The 14,518-nt window shown below is 43.4% G+C and overlaps 2 protein-coding genes across 6 annotated transcripts; one reads left to right on the top strand and one right to left on the bottom strand.

Moving 5' to 3' along the window:
* The first annotated feature begins 146 nt into the window (after positions 1 to 146).
* LOC143214055 (transcription elongation factor SPT6) lies at positions 147 to 7,725 on the top strand. Of its 2 annotated transcripts, XM_076434605.1 has the most exons (10): positions 147 to 287; positions 405 to 489; positions 632 to 828; positions 911 to 1,027; positions 1,155 to 1,172; positions 1,254 to 4,705; positions 5,318 to 5,834; positions 5,907 to 6,147; positions 6,225 to 6,669; positions 7,004 to 7,725. In XM_076434605.1, the coding sequence occupies exons 1-10, from the start codon at positions 249 to 251 to the stop codon at positions 7,197 to 7,199; spliced, it is 5,307 nt and encodes a 1,768-aa protein (XP_076290720.1). In that variant the 5' UTR covers positions 147 to 248; the 3' UTR covers positions 7,200 to 7,725. The 2 variants fall into 2 exon arrangements, with proteins under 2 accessions (XP_076290720.1, XP_076290721.1); XM_076434606.1 differs by lacking the exon at positions 1,155 to 1,172.
* A 150-nt stretch (positions 7,726 to 7,875) lies between these two features.
* On the bottom strand, positions 7,876 to 13,296 carry LOC143214059 (uncharacterized). 4 transcript variants are annotated; one of them, XM_076434614.1, is made up of 12 exons: positions 13,140 to 13,296; positions 12,888 to 13,030; positions 12,222 to 12,817; positions 12,046 to 12,158; positions 9,924 to 11,550; positions 9,461 to 9,591; positions 9,206 to 9,385; positions 8,963 to 9,129; positions 8,726 to 8,884; positions 8,559 to 8,630; positions 8,400 to 8,488; positions 7,876 to 8,319 (listed from the first exon to the last, which is right to left on the bottom strand). In XM_076434614.1, exons 2-12 carry the CDS (start codon positions 12,903 to 12,905, stop codon positions 8,193 to 8,195), a joined length of 3,279 nt encoding a protein of 1,092 aa, XP_076290729.1. In that variant the 5' UTR covers positions 12,906 to 13,030; positions 13,140 to 13,296; the 3' UTR covers positions 7,876 to 8,192. The 4 variants fall into 4 exon arrangements, with proteins under 4 accessions (XP_076290729.1, XP_076290731.1, XP_076290728.1 ...); XM_076434616.1 differs by having other exon boundaries at positions 7,876 to 8,332; positions 12,888 to 13,296; XM_076434613.1 differs by having other exon boundaries at positions 12,888 to 13,296.
* Between the last annotated feature and the right edge of the window lie 1,222 nt (positions 13,297 to 14,518).

Below are 14,518 nucleotides of genomic sequence, written 5' to 3'. Positions count from 1 at the left end.
CTAGGGGTGACTAGGGGTTTTCGGAGGCATTGTATTTCTAATAATCCCTCTAGTATCAACGATAGACATCACTGATAGACTGATAGACAGTACTCGGGTCAACTCGGGTACAGCTGAAGCAGCGAGTGCGAAGTGCGAAGCAGCGTAAAGTGGCGTAAAGTGCTCGAACTGACTTGACCCCGGACTCCGGACCCTTATGTTGTTTAAATAAATTCTACCGTCTCGGAGTAGAACTTGTCGGCGGAGAAATGGCTGATTTCTTAGATTCCGAAGCGGAGGAGAGTGAGGTATTTTTGTTGTTCGCTCGAACTTGGAAACGACTGTGCGGCTACTCGTTTATCTCGATCCCTTCAATGTTCTTCGCCAGCTTATGTCACTGATCGATGTGTTCCGTTATATTGTAGGAGGAGGAGGAGTTGAACGAAACCGAGAAAAAGAAGCTAAAAAAGATAAAGGCTGTCGAGGAAAGCGAAGAAGAGGAGGAAGAAGGTGAGACGTTGTAAATAACATACTTCGATTTTCCGTCACTATCGAGCATGGAATTTTTTTATGCTCCATATCTATTCACGTACGCCGTACGCTAATTGTTACGCAATCGAGACAAATCCAGTTGTTTGATATTGGTTCGCAGACGACGAGGATCGGTTGCGCGAGGAACTGAAAGATCTGATAGATGATAACCCTATCGAGGAGAGCGAGGGGGAGGACAGCGATGGGTCCGGTACATCGAAAAAACGTAAGAAAAGCGACGACGAGGATTTCGACGATCGTCTGGAAGACGAGGATTACGACTTGATAGAAGAGAACTTGGGAGTCAAAGTCGAAAGGGTACATATACAATACGAATTAGCGTGGTGTTCGCAATGATCGATCGATCGTACGAATGTAGTGATATGATCCTTTACTTTAGAAACGTTTCAAACGCCTCCGCAGGATACAAGATGAGGAATCCGAGGAGGAACAAGAGAAGGAGGTGGACGAGGATAGGGATGCTATCGCGAACGAGCTGTTCGAAGGCTCCGGAGATGTAAGCCCGATTCTGAATCCATACATGTTGTTATATATGATTTTGTTTTTAGTTCTAATCAAACATTCGCTGTTTCTCATAACGTGAAACGCTTAACTTTTGTGCTTGTTTTCAATACCTCTATCAGGAAAGAGAAATTAGTATGGTATGTACGGTAGACAGAAAGACGAATTCACCATTGCGCTTTTGCCTCGGCCGCACGATGTAAGCTTTCGTTGTTTATTAGGAGGACGAGCGGAGGAGCGAGCGAAGTCACAGACCGGAGGTGGAGACGTTCGACGAGGAGGGAAGCGAGGGAGAGTACACGGACGCAGATGATTTTATCGTCGACGACGACGGCAGACCGATCGCTGAAAAACGTAAAAAGAAGAAGCCTATATTTTCGGACGCGGCCTTGCAAGAGGCCCAAGATATTTTTGGTGTCGATTTCGATTACGACGAGTTTGGTAAGTATGGAGAAGAGGATTACGAGGAAGAAGAGGAAGAGGAGGAGGAGGAGGACGAGTATTTGGACGAGGAGGACGCCGAAAGACCGAGGAGACCAAAGAAACAGTTGAAGAAGAAGACCACCAGGAAGAGCATCTTCGAGATTTACGAGCCCAGCGAACTGAAACGCGGTCATTTCACCGACATGGACAACGAGATACGCAACACGGACATACCAGAAAGGATGCAGCTCCGCTCGGTTCCCGTTACAGCTGTCGCAGAGGGTTCCGACGAATTGGACCTGGAAGCGGAGTGGATCTACAAGCAGGCGTTCTGTCGTCCGACAGTCTCTATCCAAGACGCTCACTTGAACGCCGAGGCTAAAGAGAGAGCTCGAAAAGGACCGCAGACCATCGGGAAAATTAAAAAAGCCTTGGACTTCATGCGGAACCAGCATTTCGAGATTCCGTTTATATCGTTCTACAGAAAGGAATATGTTCTGCCGGAACTGAACATCAACGATCTTTGGAAAGTGTACAAGTTCGATGCAAAGTGGTGCCAGCTGCGTCAGAGGAAAGAGAACCTCTTAAAATTGTTTGAGAAGATGCGGAACCACCAGCTGGACGAGATCATGAAGAATCCCGATGCCCCGTTAGCCGACAACGTACGGGTGATCAAAGACGACGACATAGAGCGGCTGAAAAACGTGCAAACCAGCGAGGAATTGAACGACGTGTACCATCATTTCATGCTCTACTACAGCAACGAGATACCAGCGATGCAAGAGGCTGCCCGGCAGAAGGAGAAAGAGGCGCGGCGAGAAGCGAAAATTCAAAAGCGATTGCAACTGCTCGCCGAGGCCGAAGAGAACGGCGAGGATCCACCGCCGGAAGACGAACCAGAGGTGGAGGAGGAACAGGAGCCGGACGAGACGTTGAAACAAGCTGTACGAACCGGTCCGTATTCGATCTGCAGGCGAGCCGGGCTCGACGGTTTGGCGAAGAAGTTCGGCCTCACGCCGGAACATTTTGCCGAAAATCTGCGGGACAATTATCAACGGCACGAAGTCGATCAGGAGCCCACAGAGCCGTTGACCATCGCGAACGAGTACTGCAGTCAAGTTCTCGGGACACCGGAAGAAGTGCTGAAGGCCGGGCAATTAATGGTGGCAATACAATTGGCTCGCGAGCCTCTGGTCAGGAAATGCGTTCGGGAAATGTATATGGAGAGGGCGAAGATATCGGTGAAACCGACGAAAAAGGGAATCAAGGAGATCGACGAGAACCATCCTATCTACGGAATGAAGTATCTGAAGGACAAGCCAGTGCGCGATCTCGTCGGCGACCAGTTCTTGAACCTGGTGATAGCCGAGGAGGACAAACTGATATCGATCTCGTTGAGCGACAGCATCGAGGGCAACACCAGCAGCAACTACGTCGACGAGACGAAGCAGCTTTATTACCGGGACGAGTTCAGCAAGAACGTTCAAGATTGGAACGCTCTCAGAGTCGGTAGCGTGGAGATGGCGTTAACGCGTATGGTTATACCCAGCCTGAAGAAAGAACTAAGAACGAACCTGGTCGCAGAGGCGAAGGAGTGTGTGATGAGAGCGTGTTGCCGTAAAATGTACAATTGGATCAAGGTGGCACCGTATAGCTGCGAGCTGCCGGAAGAAGAAGACGAGGAATGGGATACCAGCAAAGGGCTTCGCGTGATGGGTCTGGCGTACGTGCCCGATTACTCTCAGGCCGCGTTCACTTGTCTCGTGGCTCCGGACGGAGAGTGCACCGATTACCTGAGGTTGCCGCATCTGATGAAACGGAAGAACAGCTACCGGGAGGACGAGAAAGTCATGAAAGAAGCCGACCTGTTAGCCCTGAGGAATTTCCTAGCCACGAAGAAGCCGCACGTAGTGGTGATCGGAGGCGAGTCCAGAGAGGCGATGATGATCGCGGCCGACGTCAAGGAGTGCATCGCGACCCTAGCCGAGGAGGAACAGTACCCGACGATTCAGGTTGAGATCTGCGACAACGAGCTGGCCAAGATCTACTCGAACAGCAACAAGGGCGTATCCGAGTTCCGGGACTATCCGGAACTGCTGCGACAGGCGATCTCTCTCGCCAGAAGAATGCAAGACCCTCTGGTCGAGTTCTCCCAGTTGTGTACCGCCGACGAGGAGATCCTTTGTCTAAAGTACCACAGTCTGCAGGATCAGTTGCCGAAGGAAGAGCTCCTAGAGAACCTGTACCTGGAGTTCGTCAACAGGGTGAACGAGGTCGGCGTCGACGTAAACAAAGCGGTGCAGCAAGCTTACAGCGGAAACCTAGTCCAATTCGTGTGCGGCCTCGGTCCGAGAAAAGGCCAGGCGTTGATCAAAATGCTGAAGCAGACCAACCAAAGGTTAGAGAATAGAACGCAGCTGGTGACCGCTTGCCACATGGGGCCGAAGGTCTTTATTAATTGCGCCGGTTTTATCAAGATAGATACGAACAGCTTGGGAGACAGCACCGAAGCGTACGTGGAGGTGCTCGACGGTTCACGCGTGCACCCGGAGACCTACGAATGGGCGAGGAAGATGGCGGTCGACGCGCTCGAATACGACGACGAGGATGCGAACCCCGCCGGTGCCCTTGAAGAGATCCTCGAGTCGCCCGAGAGGCTCAAGGATCTGGATTTGGACGCGTTCGCCGAGGAGCTGGAGAGGCAAGGGTTCGGGAACAAGTGCGTTACCCTCTACGACATCCGGGCGGAGTTGAACAGCCGGTACAAGGATCTGCGTGTCCCCTATCAGTCGCCGAGCGCCGAGAGGCTATTCGATGTTCTGACCAAAGAGACACCGGAAACGTTCTATGTCGGCAAATTGGTCCTGGCGACCGTAATCGGCATCAGTCACAGAAAACCACAGGGCGACCAGCTCGATCAAGCGAACCCCGTAAGAAACGATGAGACCGGCCTCTGGCAGTGTCCGTTCTGCCTGAAGAACGATTTTCCCGAGCTCTCCGAGGTCTGGAATCACTTCGACGCCGGTGCTTGCCCGGGTAAAGCCACCGGCGTCAGGTTGAAGCTGGACAACGGGATATCCGGTTACATTCACATTAAAAACTTGTCCGACAGACACGTTGCCAATCCCGAGGAAAGGGTCAGCATAGGGCAGATCATTCATTGTCGCATCATAAAGATAGAGGTCGAACGCTTCAGCGTCGAGTGCACCAGCAAGAGCAGCGACCTCGCGGACAAGAATCACGAGTGGAGGTACGCGGTACTCTTTGTGGACTTTGGTAACCCTGGCACAGTGGTGCGAAATCCTTTCTTATTATTCTGTAAATTGGTTGAACTTCTTTATAGTTATAGTCTTAAGTGTAATTGCGTTCAAGATTTTCTGAGATTTATTTTATGTTATTTTTTATTTCATTATTATGTATTTATTCTGTTTTTTTTTCTTTGTTATTCTATTTTCTTATATTTAATTCCTGCTTCTTTCTATCTTTATTTTCTAGTGGAGGCGTATTCTTTTTATTTTACCTTTTACACTGTATCGGCAAGGTATTAGATGTATAAGGAATAGCGTATCTACGGAAGTCACCGCAAAGCAGGAATAAAGTACCCCTTTCTACGCTCCGCCTGATGGTGGAATTCGTCGTGGACAGCGGAATGTACAGAAATTGCAGCCCGGTGTACATCAGGTTGCCGCTAACAGGCGGGGTGTAAAACAGACTGACTCGGCTTCGTGTCCTAGTACTTTATTTAGTTCGCATTACACTTCGTAGGTTTACAGAATTGAAAATTCATACGACGAATAAGTAGAGCTAGTCCGAACAGTTATCCCGTTGGCTACGTCGCGCTGACGATTTCTCTGGTTTCCAGACCACAACGAGATCCGTTCTACGACACCGACTCGGAGCAGAAAGACGCGAAAGTCGAGGAGGACGCGAAGAAGGCGAAACAACGGCAGACTTACGTGAAGCGAGTGATCGTTCATCCGTCGTTCCACAATATCAGTTTTGCGGAAGCGGAGAAGCTGATGCAGACGATGAAGCAAGGCGAGGCGATCGTCAGACCAAGCAGTAAAGGCGCGGATCATTTGACCGTCACGTGGAAAGTCACCGATGAGGTCTACCAGCACATCGACGTCAGGGAAGAAGGGAAAGAGAACGCGTTCTCGTTGGGACAAAGCTTGTGGATCGCGAACGAAGAGTTCGAGGACCTGGACGAAATAATAGCGAGACACGTGAACCCGATGGCCGCGTACGCCTCCGAGTTGTTGGACTTCAAGTACTACAAACCTACCGTGGAGGGTATCAAAGATAAGGCTGAAGAAATACTGAAGGAGCAGAAGAAAGAAAACCCTGGCGGGATACCGTACATAATATCCGCCGCGAAGGTTCGTAACAATCGGTTTCGGCGATGCTGGGTAGCGCGATACACGCTCACAGTTTTCCCGTAAACGTTCTAGAACTATCCTGGCAAATTCCTGTTGTCCTATCTGCCGCGTACTCGGTGTCGCCACGAGTACGTGACAGTGTCGCCGGAGGGATTCCGATTCCGAGGACAAATGTTCGGCAGAGTGAACGATCTGTTTCGCTGGTTCAAGGAACATTTTCGAGATCCGGTGCCGGGTCAATCAACTCCTAGCACTCCACGCGGTGCTATGACTTCCAGAACGCCTTACCACACTACTCCGGGAGCAGTGAGCGGTGGGTAGCTTTCTCTTCAGCGCCGAAGCTGCGACGTCCTCAATCCCCAGCTCATCCGAGTGTCGAATCTGTTGCAGGAATGAATCAAGAAGCGATACAAAGAGTGGCGCAAAATCTTCCTCATCACATGTTGCACTCTCTGTCGCAAGTAGCGAACCAAACCCCGCATCATTATCCACCACACACACCGGGAACCGCGAGCGTGGCTGGCTATGGTGGCGTTCACACTTATCCGAATACACCATACACACCATCCGGGCAAACACCGTTTATGACACCGTACCAGACACCGCATCATACTCCGCACCATGGTCAGCCTACTCCCAGATACGGGCAGCAAACGCCTAATCATCAGCAGGGTCCCTTCGTTCATCCACCTCCTCCCTCGGTCGCCACTCCAGGCCACCATAGGTCTACTCCATCGCACAGACCCACACCTCCGATGTCGACACCCGGAGATCCGATGGATTGGAAAAAGGCGGCCGAGGCCTGGGCCAGATTGAAAACTGGCCCCCGAATGTCGTGAGTGTCCTACGTTCGTCAACTCTCCCGAATATTACGTAGTAGTTTAACACTAGACTTACGAGACGCATTCTAATATTTTTAATTGGAAACATACATCCATGAGAAACTATTCATCAAATTTATTATAAAATAAGTAGCTGAAAATTTGGATAGATGCGTTCTCTCTAGATATTTTTATAAAGTAATGTAAAATAGTCACTTTTGCTCCGCAAACCTAGCGTTAAAACAGAACAAACTTTATATTCGGGTGACCTGTGTTTAGTGCCTTATTCAGTTATTATGTCGTTGTATCATCTACCACCTTGTTCACACAATTTATTTCTGTGAACAGCTCGACACCAAGGTACGACGACTCAAGGAAAACCCCTCGAAACTACGAGGAATCGGTCGGAAGGACAACCCCACGGAACAGAACTTCGACGCGAACTCCATCTTACAAATCTCCACGCGGAACGCCGCACACTAATTCTAGTCCTCGGAGTATGTCTCTCAGCGGAGACGGTACTCCCCTGTACGACGAAAGCTAACGAATTAATGTCTACATAATAATTCATGCTTTCTCTAATATCATTCGGCGCGATATAGAAAGAAAAGAATCATACCCATCGCATCGAAGATTCGATCGTCCCGTAGCGACGAACATCTATCGTACTGTATAAAAGAAATGGCGAAGCCATTTATAAAGTTATTATAACACATTAATAAATCGTTATCTTCCCCTGCACGTTTACAAATTTAGGAAAAACGACATTGGATGCATACTAAGATGGCATGCCACCGTATATACACGCATATGTACATATTAGGCGTCATTCGAGTACTAGATTACGTTTAAACAAATTCCATTGATTAAACTTTCATTTTTTCCACCGCACTACCGCATATCGACTCACACCTTGGTACATATAACACGTTCCGTCTCAATTTTAACTCCACCGATATTGAGTTACTGTACATTTCTTATGTTACTGGCTTAGGAATGGAATATATTTCTTACATGCTTTATACAATTGTTACATCACACTATTGAACAATAAAATAGTCTACACAATACTTTCTGCGTTGACTAAATTTGTGATCGAGTGCATTTTATCCTAGAATTAGAAAAGAATTCACATTTCTCTGACCAACATGTATGCAGAATCTCTTTTTGGGGAGGTTTTATTTACGAATGTAGCGAAATACATATAAAACTTTAAAACATTGTTAAAAATTATTTCTCTTCAGTCATAGTTATAATAGATATGTTCGTTCATACGAATGAAAATATTTTAACCCCTTACCGTATTTTAACTAGTCACACTCGTGATGAGGATTTTAAACAAAGTCTAACAAATATGACGAACATTGCGACGTTCTTTTTAAATGAAATAAAATTTGATTCGTTTTTAATCAATATTTAAGCATTAAAATAAATGTAGCCATGCAAAAAGTGTAAATTTTATTTTCTCTCCTGCGACATTTTTTTAATCACTGTAACTGTGAAGAAAATACGGCAAGGGGTAACCACGAGCAATTCTTTATTGTACATAAGATTCTTGATCCTCGGACAACGTGTCATCTTCTATGAACCCAGATTTATTTCTGCAGAAACGGTAACTTTCGTTGTAACGATTCCCAGCTGAAGACGAGTATCGATTCGTCGATCTAAACACGTACGCTTAGCATTAACAATAGCCAACATTGTATCAAACAAAATTACACAAACCAATACTTCCGAAAATTACATTTTCTTAACACGAACTGGTGACATAACCGGTTTAGCATTTGATCTTGTTTTCCGTTTAGTTTCTTCGTTCTCCAAGGAATTTTTACGCTGTAAGAACGAATAATGAGCAATTATATCCTTGCTAGACTGATCAAATCTGGAGCACTGAATCATTTACCAGTTTTCTTGGGCTTTCTTCTTCATCGTCACTTGTATAGGGTTTCTGTAGATTCTCCATAAATCTTTGTTTCTGCAAAATTAAGCGTGAAACACACACACACACACATATATATGTATTCGAAAAGGAAGAAAGAGCTTGTACAAAAGAAAGAAGAAATATATTACCTTTTTTATGGGAGAGCTTTTACCGTCAGGAGTGTCGCTTGAACTCGATAGTCGCGGTTCGGGTCTCTTCTTATTTTTTCTTCTTACTACATCGAGTTTAGCAGCTTCAACTTTTTCCATACCATTTACGATACTCTTATTATTCTTGTTCGGGCTCTGCTATGTAAAATATAAAAACACTTTACAACGTAACATTTACGAGAAATTAAAACTCATAAAAAGTAACGACAGACGCACCTTCAATTCTTTGTAATCGTTTTCCTGGTCCGAAATGTTTTGCTGTTTCCTCGTTTCTTTCACATGTTTACTGTTAGTAGACTTTTTACTCATACTTTCCGTCGCAGAGTCTTGATCAAAACCAGGTGAATACACCGAATGGTTTTGTTTCATCGATAAACGCTCACCTGAAGACAAAGAAGAACATGTGTTATTTTGCTCGACTGTTGGTCCTTTGAAAAACAGGTGATTTATATATTTTACCAGTCCAATAACTTAACGGTCGCATAATTTTCCTGCCTTTCGAGCTCATACGAATATCTGTTGTACCTGGTTCGTCCTCGGTTTTACTGTTACTTTGCAATGATTTCCACGTCTTGCAAAACAAATTTATTCTTGTGGGACATCCGTAACGGCATTGAGACAGTAACTGTTTCGGTACCACTGTATACGCAACAATAATTTCGAATCAATTCTACTATATTTATTTGACATACACAGAGCATTAGAATTTCTTACCATATTTGTGATTATTGAAATCACCAACTAGCTCGTAGAACTTGTGACTTATCGTCTCGATCATACTCAGTGACACTCGACGAAGTACAGCGTCCGTTTGGAATCTTCTATTAACAACTTGATCAGCATCGCTACGCATTCATATCAATACGTTAAATATTAATGCAACGCACTATTGGTTAACAGGACGTACACTGCTATGGAAAAGAAAGAAGCACCCGGCCGTATTTAATAGAAAAGCGTAAAAAATCAAATAGGAACACAGTAAGTTTTGAAAAAGGATTCTGCTGTTTAATTGAATAGTTCTGAGAATTATTGCGGATTATCTAATACTTTAAATGCAATAAATCAATCATTGTACAATACAATTTTTACATAAAGATATTGTTTGTCATTATATCTTACAAGTATACTGGACACTTCTTTCTTTTGTATGTACAGTAGTGTATATCGAAACACTTACTTCCGTAATTGTCCCACAAAACATAAACACAATTCAGGCTCACGTATAAGCTTTGGAGACCAGTCGGATAATTTTTTAGCTTTGATACCATTGTCCTGTTTGTCTCTACAAATACGTGCGTGATCCAGCTGTATCAATTTTCTTGATCCTTCACGTTCTTCTAGAACACTATAGATTGACACGTCCGAATCAATGTTCCGTAGAGCGTTAGGCGTTTTTGCAGGCGACTTTTTATTCGTTTTCAAATGTTGTACCTCTTTCTCCGATCCTTTGCTATCTCTGTCAACGTTTCTCGCTTGCTTACCTTCTTTATACATTATTTTCATGTCCACAGGTACAGAACTAAGCACAATAGGCTTGGACGTGTTACTCGAAGCTTGATAATTATTATTCAGAACATCGTAGCTTTGTTTGTCCGAAGTTTTTTTCCGAAGACTTGTTTTTGAAACTGCATTCTCATTTTCTAAGGTTTCATTAATTTCACGCGTATTGCTTTTGTTTACATTAGAAATGTCGGAACAATTTTCTGTTAGTTTATAAAGAGTCGTTGGATTTTCTTGAACGAGTTCTTTCATTTCACGAGGATTCATTTCTTTCGTAACGAGATTTACATCCTTATTAACGTTATTTTCTACCTTCGAATTTGTCACAGTCTCCACTTCTGAAAAATCTGTTAGATTTCTGATAATACTGACGCTGGAATCGTCATGGTACATGCGATTAATATTTTCAGTGTTGATCGACGAAGTTTGCTTCTTTGCCGAGACATCACAATGTCGTCGCAAAAGTTTCGTTGGTCTTGCCTTACGTTTATAAGTCTTCATTAATGTTTCTCTTTCTCGTAATATTCGCTCTGCAGGTATTTTCGGAATTCCGATATAAACTTCACTTTCGCTGTTAGAACTATCTTGATCTGTACAATTATTAGTTTTCGCGGGATTTTTCGAATTTAATGAATTAGAAGCAGTACTTTTACCTGGGTGTATATCAGTGTTCTTACATTTACTCTTATTAAAGTCGATACCATTGTTCGAAGGAGTTGATTTATCATTTCTCACATCTTTCCTCTGTTCTTGCGATACGCTTTTGTCGTGTTCCAATGTCGAACTTTCTATGTTAGATTCGTTCTCCTTACTCGATCCGTACGACACGAAGTAATTTAAAGAGTCAAACATTTCAACAATTTTACTAACAAACTCTTGAGGATAACTCTTATCCGCTATATTATTAACAATGATATCAAATGTGTCTTTCAATTTATTTATTTTGTTGTCCTGGTAAGAATACTCTGCAACTGCAGTCGCCGATTCCTTAGATTGTTCCTTATCCGTGTTCTGTTGATTATTTTTGTTTATGTTAAGACTCGGCACATTCAAGTTCTCCTTGTTTCTATGCATTTGTAAATCGGCGAACGAATTCGTTGTAGATGTATTCGTGCTTTCTATTGATGCGAACGTGAAATCCGTTGCTTCGGTTAGTAAGCCATCGTCGCTGTCTGCGAGTGGAGTGGGCCAGCGAAACGTTGGCCTGGATCCTTGTTGTTTGTACATACGCCAAATCTGATGAACATTCTTCCAGTCGTCCGGAAATCCGTTATAAAACTTACCTCGGACATAATCTGGTAATTCTACAAAGTAATCAATGTTAGTGTCGAAGCATTGCAAAATACACTTCACACAAATACAAAAGTACAGCTTGTCAAATCTAGCTGTGCGGTTGACCAAAACTCAGCGCAAACAAAAACAAAGACCGCACTCGACGAGAGAAGGATGCAACATATGAACGGTAAGGTACACACCTCGTCAAAAGTTTGTACTGTCCATTATTTCTTACAGCAGTAAACATACAAAACAACTGTTTATATGTTTGTGTGGATACACTTGTGTCACTTCACTTTTTAACTGAACTGTCGTCACGTGCATCGTTTGACAGGTGACGATCAGTTCTCTATCGTTGCGAAGTTTCGCCTATTTACCATTGCGCAGCGGGGTCATTTCCCCTTGCGGGGCACATTCAGCCGCACAGCTAGATTTGACAAGCTGTAGATTTTTAATTTGTTCCGTTTCGGTAACTAAAAGTTCTTAAAGTTCAGAAACCGACTTTGACATTAAAAAATATTTACCACACTCATTGTCAACGATAATGCCTTCCAATTGGTATACATGGTTGCATAAAGACTGAATCTTAGTCGGTGTCAGTGTCCTTACAATAGGCTTGCTTCTAGCAAGCTGCCTACTGCAATATTAAAGTAAAGTTAATATATAGAATAATTTGTACACATATTTCGCGTAGACTTACCCATTTATTGTTCCTACAATAACCAATTGTCCCTGTTCGTTTAACGCTACTTTCCATCTGGTAAAGATTCTAATCCTATTTTTCGCATGTTGTGCTGCATTATTAGGACTGATTTGCAGAGAACTAGAATAAGTTTTGCTAGGGGATTGTTTGTTTGCGCATTTACTCTGAAACACTGGCATAGTTCTCGGTACATTAGGCAACGGTGTGCTGTTTGCTTTATTAGAAGCACTGCATATAAAATTAGATCTAGGAGGCGGCATCATAAAATAATCTTCTTGTAAACCATTTGTACTATTAAAGTCTTTAACGCTAGATGTGCACATAGTTTGATGACTATTCTTCACATCCTTTTTCAATACTACATTCCTGAGGTTATTACTGGAGGAAACGATTACGCTGCCAGTTCTAGAGGCACGAGGTTCTGGAACATTACTATTTACATCAGACGCATCCACATTGATACTGGACATGCTAGGCGACATGGATGAAGGCCACGACTCGTCGAGTCTAACTCCTTTCTTAAGATAAGACAGCTTCAATGCTCGTTCCAACTTCTTGTACCGTTCGTCATTTTGTAAATCAGAGAATTTCACCTGTACGGATTCGAATAAACTGTTTACTGAATAGCGACAATTCGATTCGATAATGGATATGAACAATTACCTCTGAGATACGATCCATTTGGAGAAACTCGTGCCGATTATTTACACAAATTACAGAATATTTATCGCATTTGATGATATCCTTTTGTATTGAAGATATTCGTACAAGTCACTTATTTCTTTGTGTCAAAATCTGATAAAACACTTCACAAAACGACTATTTGTCAAATAACGGCGTAAGAAAACAATGTTTATTTCGCAGTCTAGATATATATATATATTTGCCGCATCTCCAAGCAACAAATTATTTTACCTTAATTTCTCTGTGTACATTTCAATTTCATGTCATGCAGCATACTCGCGCGATTTCCCTAACCCCCACAGTTTTCAAAACGCGCAACTGTCATTCTTTTGTGGCGGCTGAATTTGGCTGAACCAGGCTGAATGGGCTGAATTGGCCTGAACTCCTCGAACTAAATACGCTCGCCCGCGCTGAGCGCTCGCCGTCGCCACAAGATGGACCAATCAGTGATGCCAGCGGGTGCAACTTTTCTCGCGCATGCGCGGCGCTTTTAGCCCCAGTAAAGTACGATTCTCGAGAAAATGCAAGAAAATGTGGCACTTTGAGCGACTCGCAGAATTTTAAGAAATTGATATGATTTGATTATGAAAAACGAATGTATGACAAGTGTACTTCTGTATATTTTCTAACTCGTGGGACACGTCCTGGAGTCTTTTTGTCCGGAACAGATTGTTTCGGTTCGGTACAGGACTTTTATCTTAAAAAACTCCCCTTTGAAGTTTGCAACGTCGACGTTTTGACTTTACCGAACCAGAAAACAAAATATCTTCGCCCGACATGAATTTGAAGTTTGAGTTGCCGCCAGTGACGCTCACCACTAGCGCCAGCGCGGTCGTTCCAGGTCGTTCGCCGCCGCGTCGTGCCGTCGTGCCGTATGCCTGCGTATGCCGCCGTCCCGAAAAATATAAATGCAGTTGATGAGGAGTAGAGAGAAAATGTGTTTAATTAAATGGTTTTTTACAATTATAATAAGTTTTTCGTTTGCGCCTCTATATACAGATCGGAACGTAATATGTAAATTGTTAGAGAGAGAACTGAGAAAATATTTGGATGTAACATCGACGACAGCTTGATCATACACCGATATGCTAACGTCATCTGTAAAACTATGCATACGAAATCTATTATAATATCACAATAAATAATATTCAGTAACCTGTAAGTAAAAATTGAATACACGTATACACAACGTACTGAAATTTGCGCGCACATTAAGCTTAATTAAGCATTGGTCCATTTAAGCCTGAGAAACTAACATCATATAAATATTGGTCGTATTTTTCTTTTTATTGTAATCATCGTCAACATCCTCACCGCCATCATTCATCATCATCATCATCATTGTTGTTATCATCATGATCACGATGCGACTATTCCTTAAAAAAAGAAGTACGTTATTGTTTCTTTCAGTGAAAAATGAAACAATCTCACACTCTTTCTTTGAATTTGTGATAGCGCCAAGTAATTGTATTTACTAATTGCCACTGACTCGTAAAGCACAGATATTCTACCTTTACAACGGTAGTCTACTAATGAGTAAAATTCGACTAGATTTCCACATTAAAGATCGTATAATCTCAATTCAATATTACCGCTATCTCTATGGCAAG

This window comes from Lasioglossum baleicum, chromosome 12 (assembly GCF_051020765.1).
Source record: "Lasioglossum baleicum chromosome 12, iyLasBale1, whole genome shotgun sequence".
Taxonomy (NCBI): Eukaryota; Metazoa; Arthropoda; class Insecta; order Hymenoptera; family Halictidae; genus Lasioglossum; species Lasioglossum baleicum.
This window is presented reverse-complemented; position numbering and strand designations above follow the sequence as displayed.

Coding starts and splice junctions, on each gene's coding strand:
- LOC143214055 (XM_076434605.1), top strand. CDS start 249: ATGGCTGATTTCTTAGATTCCGAAGCGGAGGAGAGTGAG. Junction 288..404: donor CCGAAGCGGAGGAGAGTGAG/GTATTTTTGTTG, acceptor GTTATATTGTAG/GAGGAGGAGGAGTTGAACGA. Junction 490..631: donor CGAAGAAGAGGAGGAAGAAG/GTGAGACGTTGT, acceptor ATTGGTTCGCAG/ACGACGAGGATCGGTTGCGC.
- LOC143214059 (XM_076434613.1), bottom strand. Junction 9,130..9,205: donor ACCGTTAAGTTATTGGACTG/GTAAAATATATA, acceptor CTTTGTCTTCAG/GTGAGCGTTTATCGATGAAA. Junction 8,885..8,962: donor ACGATTACAAAGAATTGAAG/GTGCGTCTGTCG, acceptor TATTTTACATAG/CAGAGCCCGAACAAGAATAA.